General features: G+C 38.4%; 1 protein-coding gene across 2 annotated transcripts in view; it reads left to right on the top strand.

Annotated features, from left to right (window-relative positions):
• Positions 1–20,000, top strand: part of IKZF1 (IKAROS family zinc finger 1) — a 65,975-nt gene that overhangs the window by 14,291 nt on the left and 31,684 nt on the right. For both annotated transcript variants that reach the window (XM_031503981.2, XM_077785128.1), the window contains exon 3: positions 5,219–5,338. In XM_031503981.2, coding sequence (XP_031359841.1) covers positions 5,219–5,338 — 120 coding nt within the window. The remainder of the gene's footprint in view (positions 1–5,218; positions 5,339–20,000) is intronic.

Raw genomic sequence — 20,000 nt, 5'->3', positions numbered from 1 at the left:
GTTCAGAGGGAAATCTTATAGGGAGCTTTGCCATTTTGAATACTTATATATATGTAAATATATACGTAATAAATGTATATCTATAATTTGTAGTTCTTAAAGTTTTCTGTAGCTGAACCACTGTAGTTTTTTTGCTATGCCTTTTAGCTTTTCTAGCATATTATGCAATAGTACTATTCTATGATGAGAGAGGGTTTTCTTGAAAAAGAAAAGTTACCTTTGATAAGAGGGAGAACTACACAAACAGATCAAAATCTGCTTTGAACTGTCCTGCTGTTTATGTCAGTGAGCATCTGGTACTTTCTGTGAGCAAAGGCTGTGACTTGTACTGGGTTGTTAGCTGAATTTATGGCCAAAGAAAGAACTTCCTAATTTACTTTCATTTATGGTAAGTGTTATTGTGGGAACTCACCTTCTGGAAATGGGAGTTTGTCAGATTACGTTCCACAGATACGAGCTCTTCATAAGCTCTTACTAAACCTCAAAAGTAGAGGATCTGAAGATACAGGGACGTTACCTACTTCTTTCTCATAGGCTGGTGAATGCAGAAAGGAATTCTTTCCCCTTGTATTTTCCTGGGTTTCTACATGCTTCTGGGATGCTTCCTACGTGAGGGAGCTCTGCTATATGTTGGCAACCAATAAAACAATTGCATTGTTTCAGGAGTGGAAGATTGTCCTGTCAACTGTAAAACAGTTTTTTATTTCTCCTATTTTATGAGTATTGCTCACCAGATGTAGCTGCCTCTCTGGGTCTATGGAATTAGGGGACTTGATTCACTAGCACACTTGTTTGTGTGTTTAAAAAATATAAATTAAAGAATAAATTTGGTTTAGTTTTTCTTTGGGGCTTTTTGTTTTGTTTTTCAGCCCAGAAATAAAGAAGGTCTCTAGAAACAGTTACCCCAGCTTAAACTTGGTGTTTTGCAGCCATGTGCTTTCGGCAGCTGCCACTGACTCAGGTGGCAGCAGCCAACCAGGCCAGGAGAGTATAAAACTAATGTGAATGAGCCAAACCCTGTGTGCATTCCCAGGCATTCCCACCTCGGGGAATCCAGGCATGGCTGACTCCTAGAGGAACTGAAATACTGTGTGACTAGCATAGAGTTCACACTTTTTATTTTTCTCCTGAAAGTGATATTTCATGAGACAAGCAGTTGCAGTTCTGAAATGAGGAGAGAGCTGACATACATTTAACCAAATGGTATCCGGCACCCATAGAAGAGAGTCAGAAAACACAGATAATATCTCGCTTAACAAGCAGTATTTTTCCTGCTTTTTTTTTTTTCTCTTTTTTTTTTTTTTTTTCTCTTTTTTTTTTCAGTTCTAGGGCCTAACAGTTAAGGAAGGTGAAAAAACAGTACAAATGTTTCCACATCTAACATTAAGAGATCTCCTAGAACAAACCAGGCTGTGCTGCACTCTGCAAAAGCAGGAAGAAGAAACCCTCAATATTAAATACACACACACCCAACATTAGTTTGTGAAAGAGTAGGGAATGAGATTTCTATAAGACATCCTGCCTTAGCTTTCTTTTCAACAGTAGTAGCACACCAGCAGGACCATTCTGGCATGAACTGAATCATTCTCAGAGCTGGATATACATGTTAAAGGACCACCAGGCTAAGGACTTTGGCAGAAATAAAGGACACTAAAACTTTATTGAACTGGGCAGGTTTTTCTCCTTCTCTCTTTCCTTCTGGCTTCAAGTATATTTCTAGGGTAGAGGTGAGGAAAGTAAAATAGAGAGAAGTTAAAAGTCTTGCCAGGCATCACTGATAGGTTAGGCTCTTTGATTATTTTTATACAGAGATGGCAGTGTTGAAAATCTGGGACCATCTTACAGAGATGCAGATTGAAATAAAGGAATATTTGATACAACCTGCAGTTGTAATTCTTTCTATTTATGACTTAACCAAGAGCAACACGAATCAGTGGTAGCACCAGAAACAGAACTTCAATTCCACAGTTAATGTGGCTTTTTATAATAATAATTTTAAAAAAAACCCACCCCTTCCACCCCAAGATTAGATTCTAATTTTTTATGCCTCACTTCTTAAGCTACTTTTCTCTGTTATGTGACTTCTGAATAATTTTCCCCAGTACTGGTCACTAGGTATTGGGGTGGCGTTTAGCTCCTTGTTCTTTGGCTGGTTGTTGTTCTGGGCATGTCTGTTTGAAATTAAAATGGAAAGCATTCCCACCTTTCCCCACTCCCCTTCCATTTCTAAATTCAGTGGAAAAAGAATGTTGTTGAGATTGTGCATGAGTAAGATTGCCATGCTGTAATGAATTTACCATGGTGTAATGATTTAGATGTAGTTAAGGCATGAAATACAAATACGATGCTCTAGAATCCAAGAGACAGAGCTCAATAAATGGATCTATTTTAAATCCACTATTTTTGTCCTGTCTTTTCGCATATATGGATTTCTCAATCATGTGTAACAAGAAGAAATCAAATTATATTAAATGGGTTATTAAAGACAAGTTTACTAAGTTTTCTTAACTGCACTCTCCTGCAAAGAGGGAAACAGACCTGATCTCCAGCTTCTGCCCCACCAATTCCATGAGGCGAGTCCAGTTCATACCACCTGGGCAAACTGCTGTTAATTTAACAAGTAGAAGATTGATACCCATTTAGTAAACCAGAGAGTTCACCACTGCAAATGTACTCTTCTGCTAACAGGTTTCTATTCCAAAAAGACTGCCCTGACTTCAAAGAATCCTGCCTAGACTACATATTGTAGGATGCCTAATAACACACTTATAAAGATATTGTTTTGGTTTTTGTCTGTTTTCCCATAGTTTTGATATTGTGAGTTTATATTGGTTTGTAGTCAAAAACAGTCTTCAGCTTTTTAGGATAATTGTTCTTCTCAGCCTAGACTCAGTCAAAGCATCAATGTCCATTATTGTAACTGGGAGTGCTGCTTCATCCTTAGAAGATGCAGGTAGCTTTGGATTACTGTTACTTTTTAAGGAATTTCCTTAACTTATGTGTAATGTGAAGAGAGCTGCCAGGGTGTTGCTTGCCTTCCAATTAAACCTCTGGGTTTTTTTGTTTGGTTTTTTTTGTTTGTTTGTTTGGTTTTTTTGTTTGTTTGGTTTTTTTGTTTGTTTGGTTGGTTGGTTGGTTTTTTTTTTGTTGTTGTTGTTTTTTTATTATTATTTTGTGTGGTGCAAAATGTGTTGAACAAACTGAAAGACTTCAGCTGTCTCTCCTCATTTGTGCATCTTATCTGTAAGAGATACCTCAGCTTGGCAGGTTAGGACTTGCAATGTAAAGTTGCTGTCAGTTCTGTAAATTCCCTACATCCCAGAAATCTGAATAAATAATTAAATAAGTAGCTAAATAGTGAATGGAAAAATATTTTTAATTAACTTACTTCCTGCTTTTATTTTTCTTTGCTGTAAAATTCATGCGCCCTCTTGTCCATTTATGCAATCTGCCTTTGCTCTTGCACTGATATCCAGTGGGTGTTATCTTGCCCATTTAAGAATATACCACAGAACCTGGGTATGAGAGGGACCTTATTAAATCATCTAGTTAGTCCTCCTGCCAGTGCAGGACTGTTTCTTCAAAACCCTGGAGTCCTCTGGCTGCAGTTTGGGATAGTTCACTAGATACAACTCTCAAAACTCTTGTTCAGCAATTATTCCACAGTTTCATAGGTGTGTCATTAAGAAATGCAGTCACATACTAATTTAATTCATATAAACATAAGTCTGTGCCAACAACAGATTTGGAAGATGACTTAAAACTACCTGTCATTTCTCCCCATCATGATCAGTATAGATGGGAAAACACAGTGCTTTGTCTTGAATGTTACTGTGTTATATGGATCCATCCAGGAGGCAGGGAGGAAATCATTCACTTCATTCAGATCAAGTCCATAAGTGGCACCATTAAACCTCTGTAACTAAAGTAAGGTATACTTGGTTTAGTTTTTTCCATTTCTGGTATGTGTTTTAAGGTTTAATTGATGTTTGTGTATTAATGAGGGAATTCTCATTAGGAAAAAACCCACTAGTTTGCTAAAGCTTTGTGCCATAAAATTACTGCCCTTACCGGTGTGCCAATTGCCACAGGATGCCTGACAGATTTCATCAATGTAATTTGGTAACATCTCCATTTTCAAGACAAGGGTCTTACGTGAACATTACTGCATTCAAATTCCGCTCTGGGCCTGTGCTGTTCTTTGCTATTAATGCAAAGGCCAGTCTTTTAGTAATAGTCAATGAAACTAATCACTTAGATAATTCCTTCAGCAGATGTTTCAAAGGCATGCTTTTGTTAGAGGTGTATGCAGTCATTTTAAAAGTTCTACAAGACAGTGATAGTACTGTGGGCAGGAGATGTATGCTGTTACTGAGGCCTGAATCAAGAAACCTCACAATTTCTGGAAGCACAATACGTAGCAAGAGAGTTATTTTTTCTTATTGTATTGTGTTTGGCACTAAAATAGTTCCACAATACCTATAATATTTTAAAGCACCAAACTGTTTACCTCTGCAAAACCTTGTTTACTCAAGATATTGGGGTTTCTTTCCTATTTACAAATAGAAGACAATAAAATCCTTGAAGTCTTCTAATTGTACATGTTTAAGAAGTCTTGGTACCTACAGCACTTCACTACTTGTAGGCACAAGAACCTGGCAGAGCTTGATCTGGGGGTATTAGTGAAGCTTGCTGGCATTGTAGCTGAATTTTCGGTTGAAGATAAAACTTTATTTTTGAGTTTGTTCATTTGGAGCCCCAGAATACCTGTGGGTTAGACTTCACTATGTCTTTGAAGCAAATACAGATGTGTTCTCAAGGAGAACTTGCGGAAGAAAGATTTTTTTACCAAAATGTCTATTTGATAACCTTTATAATCTGTCAGTCTGTGTTGGCTAAATTGGATCTTTTGAGCATAGCAGCTGGAAAGCATACATATCTCACAAGTTTCCAAAATGGTAAGGCTAATAACTGTGTATCCATACTCAGTAAATTTGTCAGAGACATTGATATACATTCTTTTTAAAAATATTATTCCCCTGTATTCTTAAGAAGTTTTCTTTGTGGGAGAGTGGGGTTTGGTCCTAAGAATATCATGCTTTAGTAGTATTTAGGGTTTTTTTAAGTTTTATTTGGTTTGTGGTTTGTCTTATTGTATTATTTAAAAATGAGGCTACTCTGACAATAACAATCTAACTGATGCTTTCCTCACTATTAGGAAAAGAAAGTCCTCCAACTAGTGATGTCCCTGATGATCCAGATGAACCTATGCCTATACCAGAGGACCTTTCAACTAGTACTGGAGGTCAGCAGAGTTCTAAGAATGACAGAATCTTGGGTAAGATAACAAATACACTCTGATAAGAAATACTAGAAAATAATATAGCAATGATGTTAAATTACTTTTTCACAAGCTGACAAACAAGCAGTTCCTGTGCCTTTCCATCTTCTTCAGGTGCTTAGTGTTTTTTGTGCATCCTTTTTCTTTGGGAAAGGCATCTTCATCCACAGAGAACTTATAAAGATCCTACTGTTTATCTTCTTACCATGACTGTTGCTTGATATTCTCCCCAGGAAAGAGAGTTTTCATTCTGTGTAGGAAATGGAATGAAATATGTGGTCCCAGGTCAAAATTATATGAAGTTAGACTTGATAAAAATTCAATAAATGCTAAGGTATTTTTGTTATTATTTTTATTCTTAATTTGAGTGTTGTCTTGAATGTTACTGTGTTATCTGCTATTCAGATTTCTTCAGAAATGCATATTAGAGCATACATAGTATTTATATATTTGAGATTCTAATATCTGATCTCCATTTATCTTTGATTTTTTACCTGGGAGAACTGTAGAAAACACTTATCTTTTGGATAAAAATCCACACTTGATAAAGTCTGTTGGGTTAAAAATTTTGTCCAGAGGTGATTGTGCAAAATGCTGATTATTCTTAGGGTTCCCCAACTCACATCAAGGACTAGCAATACTGATTACTTCTGTATGCACCAGCTCCCACATAGTACACTAAAAGGACTAAATATTACTTGAGCACTGTGCCTGTTTACTAGTAAGAAAAAAAAAGGAAAAGAGGGAAAAAAAGCACAGTGACTCCCAGAATGCTTTGATAAATGCCCTATATGATAAAAATATTTCTGTAAAGGGATGACTATCAAAGTACACGTATTTACCCACAAATAAAAGTATTGATCATTATTCTTACATTATTGTAAGAGTAAGGGTCAGGGTGGACAATTTACAGAAAGATTGCAAGCGCCTTTAAATATTAATTATTGAAGGATATCCAGTAAAGGATACTAGGTGGAAAGGAAGGCACAGAAGGAAAAATAATTTAAAATAAAATAATTCAACATAATACAGTAGGATGGTGTCAGCATTAGGAATAGAACCTACTCCCAAACTCCAGCACTAGCTAGTAGTGAGTGCATCATTTTATGCATCTTCATTTTATTTACCATTTGATCCCCTCTTATCAAAAATGTGAGCAAAAACTTCAGCTCCTAAGTGCATATTGGCATACTTTATAAAAAAAATAATATTTAAAAGATACTTTTAAACAATATGATCATTTACTAAATGATTTATTTTTCAGTCCAAAGATCTTTGGACAAAATCTTTCATTAACTACTTGTCTATCTATTCGGTAAACTCCTTTCTCCCACAGTAACTAACCCAACACAATATTTGAGTCTTGAGTCAAAAAAATGAAATTTTTAAATTCTTTGCTCAAACCCAAACACAATTTTTCATTGTACTGAATTTTCTTTAATATGCACATGAATATTGTGAAGACCCAGCAAAACTGAACTTTATATTTGCTGATGATGTAATGATTCTGCCAACAGTTCAGTCATATATCAACATGTACACGTATTCTAAATATGATAAGTTCCATCTGTTATTCTCATTACTCAGCAATAAATTAGATTTTCCATGTCCTGACATTAACAATTTTTATATAGCCACTTTCTCTACTCATAGGTCTTTTATTTACAAGGGTTACATCTTGTAGTGAGACATTTACCATAGCCAACAGAAAGAAAGACGATTCACAATACTCTGTTTTACAGATGATCTGTAGGTGTCAGCTCCAGTGCTTGCAATGTTTGTCTTTTCTGTAAAGCTGCATACACTTTTACCTCTTCTATTGTTCCTTTTTGCTAGCTCCCTGAAAACTGTATACTAAAAAAAATTAATTCTCCCTTTTTACAAAAAGGATGTGAACCAGGCATATCAGAAGACATATGATTGCTGTGCACATTCTGGATCTTCATCAAAAGAAAATCTCTTAGCAATAAAATAATACTTTAAGAGTGGTGCTTGACCTACATGATCCTATAGGTGTATTAGGGGTGAAGGGGCATTCCTATGTAGGCAGTGGCAGTGTAGGCAGGCTTGGTGTTTAGTACAGCACTGTCATTGCCAAGTCCCAAGATCTGTTCCTCACTGCTATTTATCACAACACTTAGATAGACAAGAAAAAGTAGTTTGAAGATTGAAAGATGGAGAGGAGAGCATTGTAAAGACCCACTGATGTTATCTGTGTGCATCTGGCAGGTGGGAGCTGGACTGTGGCCTGTGATAACCAACAGGCCCTGCATGAGCAGATGTGGCCAGACAAGAATTTCTCTCTGTATCACTTTCCTAATGTCCCATCTATTTCTTCCATCGAAAGGAAACTCCCTAGCATTTGGATATTTATTTATTTATTTCAGATTGGTTTACAGTGTATTCAACTTAACCTGTAACATCCTGAGAGATCAGCTGTCTATACAGCATACACCAAGGAATTTGAGTTAGACATTTAATGAAGTCCTCTAAATTCTGGAGGACCTTTTTGTACACATAGGGCTATAGAGATAACAATGGTAATTGTTAAATGAAAAGGATAAATATTTACCTCATCCTACTAAAATTAGGTGAGAAATCTTTTTTTTAGTTTTATTCAGCCTGTGGGACAGAATTGTTCAAGTGACAGCTTGCATACTCAGATTTGTAGTAACATTTAATGAAATAACTTTTAACCCTGGAGTCAAAAGTTTAATTACCTTTCTCATCAGTTTAGTGTTTCAAAGGTGGAAGATTACAGGAAATAAGCTATTTTTAGAAAAGAAAGATAGGCTTTACTCTTCCATGTGTTTTTACAAATCTCCTTTTGTGCTTCTTCCAAACATGTACTGAGATTTTAATGTGGTGCTACAAAGCTGATAGAAACATTTGAAATATTTCTCCTGCTATGAGAATGAAGACGTTGAGGTCCTCTACTTGCCAGATTTTATTGGTTGCCTTTAGTTTTTCAATTATCATTTAAAATTACTATAGAGGGTGCAAATTTCATAAAGAAAGTACCCAGAGGATCATGAAATATGTGTTGGCTTGTGTCCCCAGGCAGGGGGGATGCTCAAAGCATGGGTTTCTTCTGACCAATGCAATAATGATCAACGGGTGTGAAAGGGTAATTTACGGAAGTAAAGTCATCAACAGTTTCTATTAATAACCCCAAGTAGCACAGCAAAGCAGGAACATATTGGAAGAGGTGTTCTGGTCACCATCAAGGTTCTTCATTTCCTTGATGAGCTTACTATGATTTTAATGTTGCAACCCCCAGAAAGCCACTATGTGTTGAGCAGCTTCCTTCTGCATGCTTAATTTCTGCTGCTCTGTCCACTAGGTTGTCTTCCTTCCTTGTCCTATTCTTCACCCAAAATTTACTTCTCAGGCTGACCTGGTACCTAAAATATTTTATTATTTTCCTCTTGCTCTTTTCACCCATGTGCTCTACAGATAGTTTTTCTAGAAAACACAGTGAAGATTTTCAGCAAAGTGTGAGATTTTCACTGCTCTTTAAGGCTCTAAAGACCTTATTTTATCATCCTTCCTAAATATTGTTTTGAAGGTCCATTCCATTAATAATTAGTGCTTTGCAGCCTGTTTTGAACAGGTCTATTTCCCATGGTACCCTACTAGAAATATAATTTGATAATTCTCAGTTTCCGCAAGTCTCAGATTAAACATGTGCACCTTTTGTGGATGATCAGTACTGAACATCCTGTGTGTGGTAAACAGTTGCAATTTAGGGCTGTTTGTGCTCTGAGACTGCATCCTAATTCAAGCCATGTGTGGGAAGTGAATGAGTCAGTCATCTGTAGATCAGACCCTACTTCATGGATAAAGCCTTTGCTGCAGTGGTGGCATTTGTCTAGAAAGGTAGGCAGTGCCTTCCTTTATCCATAACTGCCCATTCCATAGGTGGTCATCACTGGATAAAAAAAGCCATCTCAAAGTGTGTTAGCAGCCTCAGAAAGAGGCTATGGGCTCATCATTTCTGCATAGATAACTGTCTGGCGCTGGAGATGACCATATAAACTTTTAAGACAGAAGTCAAAAGTTACCACTGCAGTCACATACTACACTCTGGGCCTGCAACAAATAATGTATAGACATCTTTTTTTAAGAGGTGGGGAGAATTCATCTCACAAAATTGGGTTGAAATTCATACAATTGACAAAGTATACCAAAAGTAACCAGTCAGGGTGATCATAGACATCAGTAGAAAACATTTATAAAGCTATAAAGTCTATTTGTTCAAAACAAATTAGTATGGGAAGAGACATTAAAAGAAAGATTTTTTTTTTTTTTACATTTTTATCTCCCAGTGGGAAATACCAAGTGATGATGTTGTGTCCCTCCCACAACTCAGTTATTGAAGCAGAAGCCTGTGTAGCTGCAGGCTTCAGTGCCTGCATCACTGGGACCCTTGCATTGCCTTCACACCTTGGGGTCCTCACTCTCAGTTACAACCCTTCAGAGGTTGTAACCTGCATGACGAGCAACTTACCGATGCAGGCAAGTGTCCCCTCTCTGATCAGCTTTGATGCTTTGTTTCCTTAAAAGGAGCTCAACCATTTGAGACCATGGGCACAAGCATTGCTGGGGGGCCACCAGGCAACCACAACCATTGCCATTACATAAATCTAGTGCAACTCACATACAGCTGGGTGGAGACACAGTAGAAGTGTGGAAAGGCTGCAGATGGAGGGGAAAAGCAAGGAAAGACAAAAGGGGAAGTGCCCCACCCCAGCTTGCAAAATCAGTCCTGTGGTTCAGACAGGTCCAGCTCACTGCTGCCCTGGTAATTCTGCTGGGCAGGGAAAAGGGCTAAAGAAAAAGACTGCTGGAGCTAAATATCATTGCACACTCCTCCTTGTGGGTGCTCAGTGGCTGTGAAGGCAGTGTCTTGTGTATGAATAATAAAATGTGGCATGTGTGTGCCTGGAAATTCAGAGAACTAAACTCCAAGACCAGAAGTAACCTGGAGGGCTGTGTAATATATTTTATTTGCTCAAGTTTTAGATGGACATCTCTGCTGCTGAAAGGTATGGAAGCTGATGAGCTTTTGTAAATAATCAGTGATAATTGCTTTCTCACCTGATGTCGGCCCCCCATGACAGCAGAGAGAGAATTGTTTCGAGATGGTTTGGGAAACTTAGAAAATCACCTTTAACCCTCCACAATGAAACAAGGCTTGAAAGTCCAACTGAGGAGACTTCTGAAGGAATTGAAAAACTTGAAGCTGAAATATTTTAGGAACTTTTAAAAATAGGGAAGTCAGGAATCTCCCCTCTTGTTTGGTCTGAAGCCCCTATTTCTAACCCCAAAGTAACAGTCCCTAGTATGGACTGGTATTGTATGTTCTGAGAGCCTGCCAGTATGATGTATATTTTTTTAAGGAGAATGCAAGAGATATTTCTGTCAGGATTATTTTCATTTTGTCTGCAAAACTCTTATGGGGATTTGTATAGAGGAGGATGTGTGTAGTTTAGCTGGAGAAGACGTGACAAATTTTATTATGCCCTTAAACATGCTATACAGGCTATAAGCTATATTCCAGCCTTCAAAGGTATATTTTGCATGAGCACAGAGTGAAACAGTGTGCTAGAGTGAGATGCAGAAGACCCAGGTATATGGGGCCATTGGGAATTTCCTCATGTGCCAAGAGAAAAGCTCTGACCTATATAATGACTTAGGATTTACAAAAATGTGCACAAAGGCGAATGGAAAAGTGTCCTATTACTGAAGGTGAATTCCTCTATCAAATTTGAAAATTCTTGCTGCAAGTAATGGAGGGTGAACATTTTCAGAATAAACCTGCAAGAAATTTGTGGAAGTAAGGGTAAGCCAGCCTGTAAAACAGAGCTGCTGCAGCCCCAGCATAGGCTGTGCTGCATTATGAGCTCAGGTCTCTCAACCTGTGCAAAGCCAGATAGGGCACATAAAAATCTGCCCTCTTGATGCAACCATAGCACATGACAAAATCAAAGCCTTGAGAACACAACTGATCCTAAAAAGAGTTGTACTTTTACATTGATTTTTATTTAGTTTTGTGAGGAATTTTTTTACTCAGAAGTATGACAGCAGGATGATTTGTGTTGCCACTGTGTGGCAACATGATATTGCAGGAGGTGCTGAAGCTATGTTTTTTTTTCTCCTGTTTCTCCAGAGCTGTGTAGCTTGTGGAGCTGCAGCCTATTTCATGAGCACCCGCTGGGTAAAGCTGTGTTTTCAGAAGAGAACATCAGCATGAAAGTCAGGAAAAACCTGGGAATGTGCAAGTTTTGTTTGTTCAGTGTTGGAGAGTGGCAAGCATTGCTTGAATAGGAGGAATGCAGTGTGTTTAGCTGTGTGGCTTTAGGTACAGAGATTGAGTCTGCTGATCTAAACTGCAGTGAGAGGAAGTTCTCTTTATCTGAGCAGAAGAGATGTGCCTCAGAGATAAACCCCATTCTAGCTTGGGAGTTAAATTTATCTAGCAGGATCTCAGCAGTGGCTGCAGCTCAACTCAGAAACACCAGGTTCTGGCTGGAAGATGGGTGTATTTTAAGCTGGGGAGAACGTCTGTACCTGCACCTTGCAAAAATTTATTTTAAGGGAATAATTCTTCATCAAAAGGTTGGATTCACCTCCCAGCACCAGCCACCCTTCTGTTCCGTGTTAATTCTTGCTTGCTCTTTGTTGTATGCTTGCTTTTTACCTAAAGCAAGTTTTCTTTCACCCTGAGTGCTCTCCAGGACTTCAACCTTACAAAAAACTGCTGGACTGAGGCACAATGCAGGGACTACTTGCCCCTACAGCAGTGCTATTTCAGAACCAGATGCTCTTTTGGTCTTGTTCAGCCACTCCTCATATTCCTGTAATTTCAGCTCCTGCTATGGTGGCTCCCTGGGAAGAGATGGTTTCTGGCTGCAGAGGACCTGCATCTATGCTCTCCCCTCATATGTGAACTTCCTAGGCTCTGTCCCACAGTAAAATGTGCAGACAGAATGTCACTCTGGCTTGATCCACCACATTTGTGATTTGCAAGGGAGGATGTGCAGCATGGCCATGCCTCCACAGTTTTCTCCAATGTAGATAAGCCCTTTATGGTAAAGAGAGGGGATGAAAGAGCTCCTTTTTGGAGCTGTAGTCCTAAAGCCAGGAGTGAACACCACTCATTGCAGTAGGACAGAAGTTTGTTCCCAAACCTTTTCCTTTGAGCTCACTTTGTGAGGTTTCTTGAAGCCTCAGATGGTCTCTCAGGAAAAAGCTTTGCCTGGGAGGCAGTAGGTAGGTGTGACATAGCCACTGGTGCAGGCTTACCCTCAGCATATCATTTATGGTGCAGATGTGGGACCACAGCAAGCTGTTAACTTGTGAAGGTAGCTCAGCTAGCATCTCAGGATTTTGGCTTCTAGACAAAACCTGGAAGCTTATTGGAAACTGTCATGCCTCATCAGCTGCCTCCCTGAGCAAGTGAGCAGAGCAGCAGCCGAAAAGCAGGCTAGACCTCAGCCTGCAATGCAAGATATCCTGCTGATCCCTCCCTCACTCCCTTGTCTCCTCCCTCAGCCATAGATTCTGTGTTATTTAAAGGTGCACATTCAGGAATACAATTCCTAATAAATTAACTGTGGTATGTGCTTATTTCTTTATTTTTTTTACACATTTTAAAGTTAGGAATAATGCCCAGTTCTTGTATTGCAGTTTAGGATTATGTTTCTCAGAAACATTTAGCTATCTAAGTTTCCTGTATAAAAAAAGATCCCAAGAAGGTATCTATCGTTTCACCATTAGCCGTAGTGACATCACAGGCACCAAATAGGATTTTTGGAAGTGAGTAACTCATACTCTATTGATGAAAATGAGATTTCAATCCTAACATGGCAAAATCCATGCCTAAAAATTGGATTAAGAATGTGATTGAATGATTTCAGAAAAAAAAAATGGCAAAGGAAGCACAGAATTATTCTCAAATTCCAGCCAAAACAGGCTTGATCCAAAAAGAAAAGTTTAGACACATGTTTTCCTCTTTGTTTTTCACATTCCATTTTTCTTGTTTCTCTTCCCTCAAAGATAGTCCAAAATTATCTTGCTTGAAAAGTGTAATAAATTTAGCAAAAATGGAGAAATATGACAGCATGAATTAACTTCCACTCTTCCAAGCCACATATCACAGTTTAAAGACAAAAAAAAAAAAAAAAAAAAAAAAAAAAAAAAAAAAAAGGAGGGAAAAAAAGGAGAAGAAACTGAAGGGTAAGGAGAACTTTCACATGAACCTTTTTTTTTCTACCCTGGAAATGTTACTTCTGAGGAACTTGCTCTTACCAGAGTTTTCAGTAACTTCTAGATTATTTCATGGAATGATATGAGAAACTCACTTGTTCCCTGACATTTCCTTATAAAAATAAATAATAATTGACATCTTTAGAATAAATTGCTAATTCCTTCATATAACAGAGTATCTGCACATGATTTTGTCCTCCCTGCTGATTAAGTAACAACAGAAATGTTTAATGCAATGAAAAGGTGTGTTTAAACTAAAGTTGACCACACTTTCAGCTTGTGTTGCAATTAATAGAAGAGGAAATATTCATTCTCCATATTTCATCATTTAGAAGCATCCTGTATTTGTAAGAAGCTGTGATCAGCCAACATCCCTGCTATGGATTTGAACTTCATTAATCTTTGGTGGTTTTTGAATTTTGGGGATTTTTGTCTAAGCTAAGAGTTTTGTGTTCTGATTTTTCATAGTGGCTTAGGGGTTTTTTGGAGGGAGATCCATCCCTTCTCATTTACAGTACTGTGCACCTCAGCATTATATGGGCCAGGTTATGGAACCTGTTTTTTCCTGCTGTGAATATGTGTTGCAATGCTCAGAAGTGGTGGTAGAGGTTGGCCTTGAAGCAGGATGGTTTCATTAGCACCAAAATGGGGACTGTGAGCTGGGGAGCAGTGGTGCTTCTGCACCCCTCATGCTTCATCTGCATTTCAGATACATCTTTCCAGTTCTTTCTGTATGAAAATTTATTTTCAGGGGAAGACAACACATGCACCTATAGAATTCACTATGAAAAATATGTTTGCCTTATTATGGGGTACTTGGGTTTTGTGCCCATGTTTGCAAGGCAAAAACACCACTGAGACTGAGGGAAGTGTCAACTGTGCATGACCCATGTGTAGCCTGACCTCCAGCTGGCTGTTATTCAGGCTGTGAATGGCTCTGTCTTTCCAAAGCAGAGCACTCCTCACAGTTTTCTCAGACTGAAGCCATGAGCAAAGAAGTGAAGTCATCCCTTACCCACTGATATGGCACCTTCCTTTCCGAGTCAGGGTTTTTTCTTTTTCCTTCCAGAATCCAACTAATTTTGTAACTGGCACCTCCTGTGGCTGGATGGCGGAGGGGGTGGTGGGGCAGTCCCAATGGCCAGCATGGTCACTGGAGCTTTGTCTGCTGCAGGTGTGGATCTGCAACAATTTTTCTAGAAGTCAAATGGGAACTAGGCTTTTCTGGGGAGGGGTTGATTTTCCTGCCCATTTGTCCACATAATGGCAAGTAGAAGTAAAAATGAGAAATGATAATTGTGCTAGCAGAAGGCTTCAGTGGCTTTGGAGCCCAGCACATGAAATATATGAGGGAGGAATAATGGTAATGAAGCATTACCTCTGTTGTAGTATCACATTTGTTTAATCTTGCCACTACATTTTTAGTAGATCCTAGTAAAATTGGTATCCTATCATGGGCTTATTGTGGTGTTAGGTGGAATTCTTTTTCTCCTTGCAGAACAGACTAGGAGGTCTGATATTGTTTATTCTGTAATCACACATTAGCAAGTCTGTACATTTGCTGTACAGTATAAGCATTAATAATAAGCTCATTCCTGTGTTCAAAGAGACTGATTTATATCATACATGATACAGCCCTTGGTGTTTAGAAGACAATGAAAATATGTTTTTCATTTCTAAAGCTTTTTATAATTAATTTGTTCTCTTTAATATTCCCTTGAAATTTGAAATGGCATTTTCCAGCCATCAGAAGCCATTTATTCCATATTCTCCCCTTTGCATGTTTATTTGTACACACATACACATATGTACATAAAAATGTGTGTCTGTCAGCACACAAAATTATGTGCCTGCAAAACCAAGTTCCTCTATGTTTATGTCTCTGTGAAAACAGTACACATATGCAAAAGAACATTTATCTTGAAAGCTGAGCTTTTCTTTCTTATTTAGACCAAGCAAACATATACTCTGCAACATAAACACATGCCATAAAATTTTTTTTTCAAACCTAAAAGAGGAAAAAATTAGTTCCTGCTAGCTTGTCTGTATCCTTATAAGAAACCTAACTGTAAATTCCATTTGGGAAGTGGGTAACAGCTGAGGAAGATCTGCTTGTACCCACTGTGGCTTTTGTAGTCTGTGTGAAGGGGCTGGGCCAAGGCAGCTGTGAAGGTCATAGTACAAGAAGGACCACCAAGGAGTTAATGAAGATAGAGGGAGATGAAGAAAGGAGGAAGAGAAACACATGTGCCCCCAAGTCTTCCTGTTAGCATTCTTTGCCTGAAAAGGCTCTCCTGCCTGCTCCTACTGGCTTAGCAGTGAGGGGTACATGGGTCCTGAGGATTCTCCCCTGCAGCTCATAAGTGCTATTTCTTCTTGTATTCAGATGTTCTATTTACTTAATTCTTTGCAGTATTATAGAAGTAAGGTCTGTAATGGAGACACAGGGAAACAGTAATGAAATGTTTAAGTCCTATACAAAATTGAGGATTGCATAGTGAAGCTTTGGGGGACATATAATATTCACAGCAGAGGAAAAGATGGGTGGCATATTGAAATAATCTAATGGAAAATGCCGATATAATATTTTGTATCTCTCATTTGAGATACAGCTTTCCACTAAAAGCTTATGCATGCTTTACTTGATAACTTTCTTAGAGATATTTCAGTAGCTAACTGAGCTAACAAATACAAAAGCACAGTTAAAAGTACCAGTGTAATAAAGGTAGTGATGGACCCCTCTGCTCTTCTGTCCCAGAAAGCAATTTGTATTCAGGGAATCTCCTTACACACATCTTGGGGAACTTCAGGTAAGTTCAAGATATAAATCCTCACAAAGACCAGGCTAGTTGAGCACAAAGCAGTCCCCAGCCTTCCTGTGTGAGAACTCATTTTTTCTCTGCAATGGTGGTTTTTTTCACTCCTCTTTTTTGTCCTCAGTGAGACAGAGCACAAATAGTTGCCTACTTCCTGAGAACACAGTGATCCTCACATTCTGGGCTGCGGGTTGTGTTTTTCACGCTTAGGCATAGGATGGGAGTTAATCAGATAGCCATGGGCAGCTCTAGAAAATAGCACAGCAAATAGCACATTTGCATCAGCAGAAGCTAGTTTCAGCAGACTTGCTGGGAAGGTTTTCTGCAGCATGCCACCATCCTACCCTACTCACAGGCACTGCACATTCATTTGATAAAACAGATGACAATAGAAAATGAAACTTTTAACATTCTCTTCTTAAAATGCTTGAGAATCACCTTACCCTGAAGGTGTGAGCTTGTGATTCACATCAGCTTTCCTGGGACTCCATGATGAATTGGAGGTAAAGGAATTTGAAGCTATGGATGAGCTGTACTTCATTTATCCATGTGGCAAAGAGAGCTCTTAGAACCACTCTAATGCAGGTGACAATCCTGATGACTGACAATTTCCAATAGTCCAAAAGCCTTCAAGTAGAATATTGGGATTACTCGGATTTGTGTGTCTTATGTGCTCAGAAATAGTCAGACATTAAAATTTTGTCTTTTTGTATTGGAAAAGTAACTTCAGATTCAAACCTGACTTTTTCTCTCTTCTAAATGAACAAATCATCATTCATTAGTCACAGATTTTTTCATTTTTCCACTTGCCTCCTACTTAGTCCCACCACATTTTCTGGGTGTTAATATAAAATTTAGGTGCTTTATGAATCCTAGGTTGGGCACTGCTGATGCTCGGGCACTGCTGATGCTCTGGCTTGGTAGCAACAAGGAGTTGCAACTTGGTAGTTCATGGGAAAGAAGGTTTCCTGATATGTTACAGCACACTGGGACACACATTTGTTTGTTTCTACCCTGAGAATCTATCATATTTGGTGAAAACACAATGCAATGTCTTATCCTTTGGAATATTTGAAAAACACTTTAACGTAAACTGAATAGATGCTTTTAAAAGGATTCTTCAAAGTAAAAGGCACTTATGCTGGCTAGGGCACGCGACTAGGATCAGAGAGGAAGTTTAACAGAAACTTTGCATGCTAGACACTTTCAAATATTCCATAAATGCTGAGATAGCAGGAAATGCCAACAATGATAGTCTAAATAGATCATTAACCCTTACAGGAGATCAAGCTTTGATCACCCTCTGAATGCCTGGCACCAGTTTTCACAGCACAGATTTTGTTCTAGTTGCATATGATTGTGTGTTCTTTGTCCATTTTAGCTCTTGCTGTTGGTGTATGACTGAAAAAGGGAGTGAATTATGCTTGGGGTTTTTCTACTGCCATTTTTTTCCAATTGTTTAGCTGGGACTTTTTTTTATTCTTATTTTATGTTGTGGCACAGGACTCCTGGAAAAGAGCCTCTGTTTCTCAAAACACTGCACAAACACCAACAGAATACCCCAAAGAGTTTACAGTCTAATTAAGGCTATATATAGATATACATAATTGATTAATTAAGCTTTACAAGTCCTAGCAGAGGTAAGTGTAAGGTAGGGCGGAATGAACTGTAATCAATTGTGATGTGCAATCTAAACCATATACAATATCCTGGAAACCAGAGAGCAAAGTTGTTTTTCTAACAGATGCAGCAAAACTGTGTGTTCTTCTCCAGGGTGCAGTAGGATTGGTTTGGTTCAAAGTATTCAACTTTGTTTTAAACGACATCTCTTCAGCTTGAAGACTGGGATTGAAAAATATAAAGCAGGTAAAAGTAAATAAATGAAGGATTTGGTCATCCTACATGAGGGAATAAAATAAATATTTTCAATGAAATATTATATATCTTGGGTAAGCAGGAAATAATTAGTTTCCTGACTTCTAATTAGTCTAGATCTTAGTACAGAGGAGAAATTTACTGTATCACTTGGATTTCTGGAAAAAGGGGAGAGCTGATTCCAAGCTCTGTGTCTGACTTGGAAAGGCAGAAATCCTGGGTTGTACCAGTACAGTGAGTGAAATTTCTGCCTGGTGCTGATGTGACAGAAGTGAGTGAGGCTGGTCTTGGGAGGCTGGGCAGCTGAAGATTAAGTAGGGACATAAGCCCAAATTGCAGGATATCAAATCCACACTTTGGTCCAGGCTTTTCTTTATGCTATGTTTCTGAAGGTCTTTTGCATTTAAGAAAAAATACTCTAGCAATTTGGTTTTGGAGTGAGATTTCACACCTTGTAATTGAATGTGTATGAGAAGCACTATGCAGCTGAACTGCTGAGCACTTTTCAGTTTTAGGTCATTTCCCACACCAGAGGTACAGGCTGAGCTCCTCTCTTCTCTCCTTTCTCAGACCACTGATTATTTGGCCATGCTGGCTTCAGTGTGGAGGATAATTAAAAACTGCTTTGGCTATTAAACAGCTTATGCTTTTTTCTTTCCTAGAGGTAGGTTCCTTTGGGATTTTTACATCTCTCTTGGAACAGAGTGATAGCATGGGAAAAGGTCAGCTGAGGAAAAATAAAATTTCTTCCCTGATTTTGCATCAGTCTGAGGAAGAAAACGTTTACTTATTCACCCTGAACAATCCTGGATAAGGAAGAGCTGGCTGAGGGCTCCAAGCATTTGCTATCCAGTATTTTATGGGTAGAACCAAGGTTTATTAGACTAGACAGTAATTCTATCTTTGTATAATTCTGTAGGCTGTGTCATAGTCTATGAGTAGCATTTTCAAAAATACCTAAGTTATATAATTTTTTGGAGCTACAACTTCTGCCTGCTCCATGGTCCCTAATTTTCTTATGTGGAACACATACCAGAAGGGTGACCTGTGCATGGCCAGATTGCAGCTTTATGAGTTAGGACACTTGAAAGGCATGTACCTGAATATAGGAATCACTCTAAGCAGCAAAATGGCTTTTGAGTTCCCCATTAAAAAAAAAAAAAAAAAAAAAAAAAAAAGTCTTATCCCCATTCAAAACTAATTGAAAAATGTGCAGATAGGGAAGTAAGGGCACATGATGGATTAAATGCCTTTCCCATGGCCACACAGGAAGTCTGTCGCTAAGCTAGGAATTAAACCTAGATTTTCTCAGTCTGCATCCAGTGCCTTGCCCCAGTTTCAGGCTGTAAAATTTTGTTTGTTATCAAATTCTGTGTAGGCTGAAGTAGTAGGACACTGAGTGTGAGAATGAGAAATATTAGAGAATAAATACTATTAATAATTAGTGAGAAACTGAGAATAGTTCTGGATCAAGTATTTCCAAGTTTACATCAGCATAAAAATCCCCTTGTGGTATTGTTCCTTAACCAAACTGCTTGTGCCTTTCCCTATGGCTAGGGTTGCAGTGCAGCCGAATGCTTAGCTGTTTCCAAATGTTCTGGTTTAACAGTAAGTAACATTATGACTGGATTGGCAGAAAAGTGATCTATTTATGCCTCTTTTTCTTTACATTTCTCATCCAAAGTAAAATAGAAAAA

The sequence above is a fragment of the Lonchura striata genome, chromosome 1 (genome assembly GCF_046129695.1).
Source record: "Lonchura striata isolate bLonStr1 chromosome 1, bLonStr1.mat, whole genome shotgun sequence".
Lineage (NCBI taxonomy): Eukaryota > Metazoa > Chordata > Aves > Passeriformes > Estrildidae > Lonchura > Lonchura striata.
This window is presented reverse-complemented; position numbering and strand designations above follow the sequence as displayed.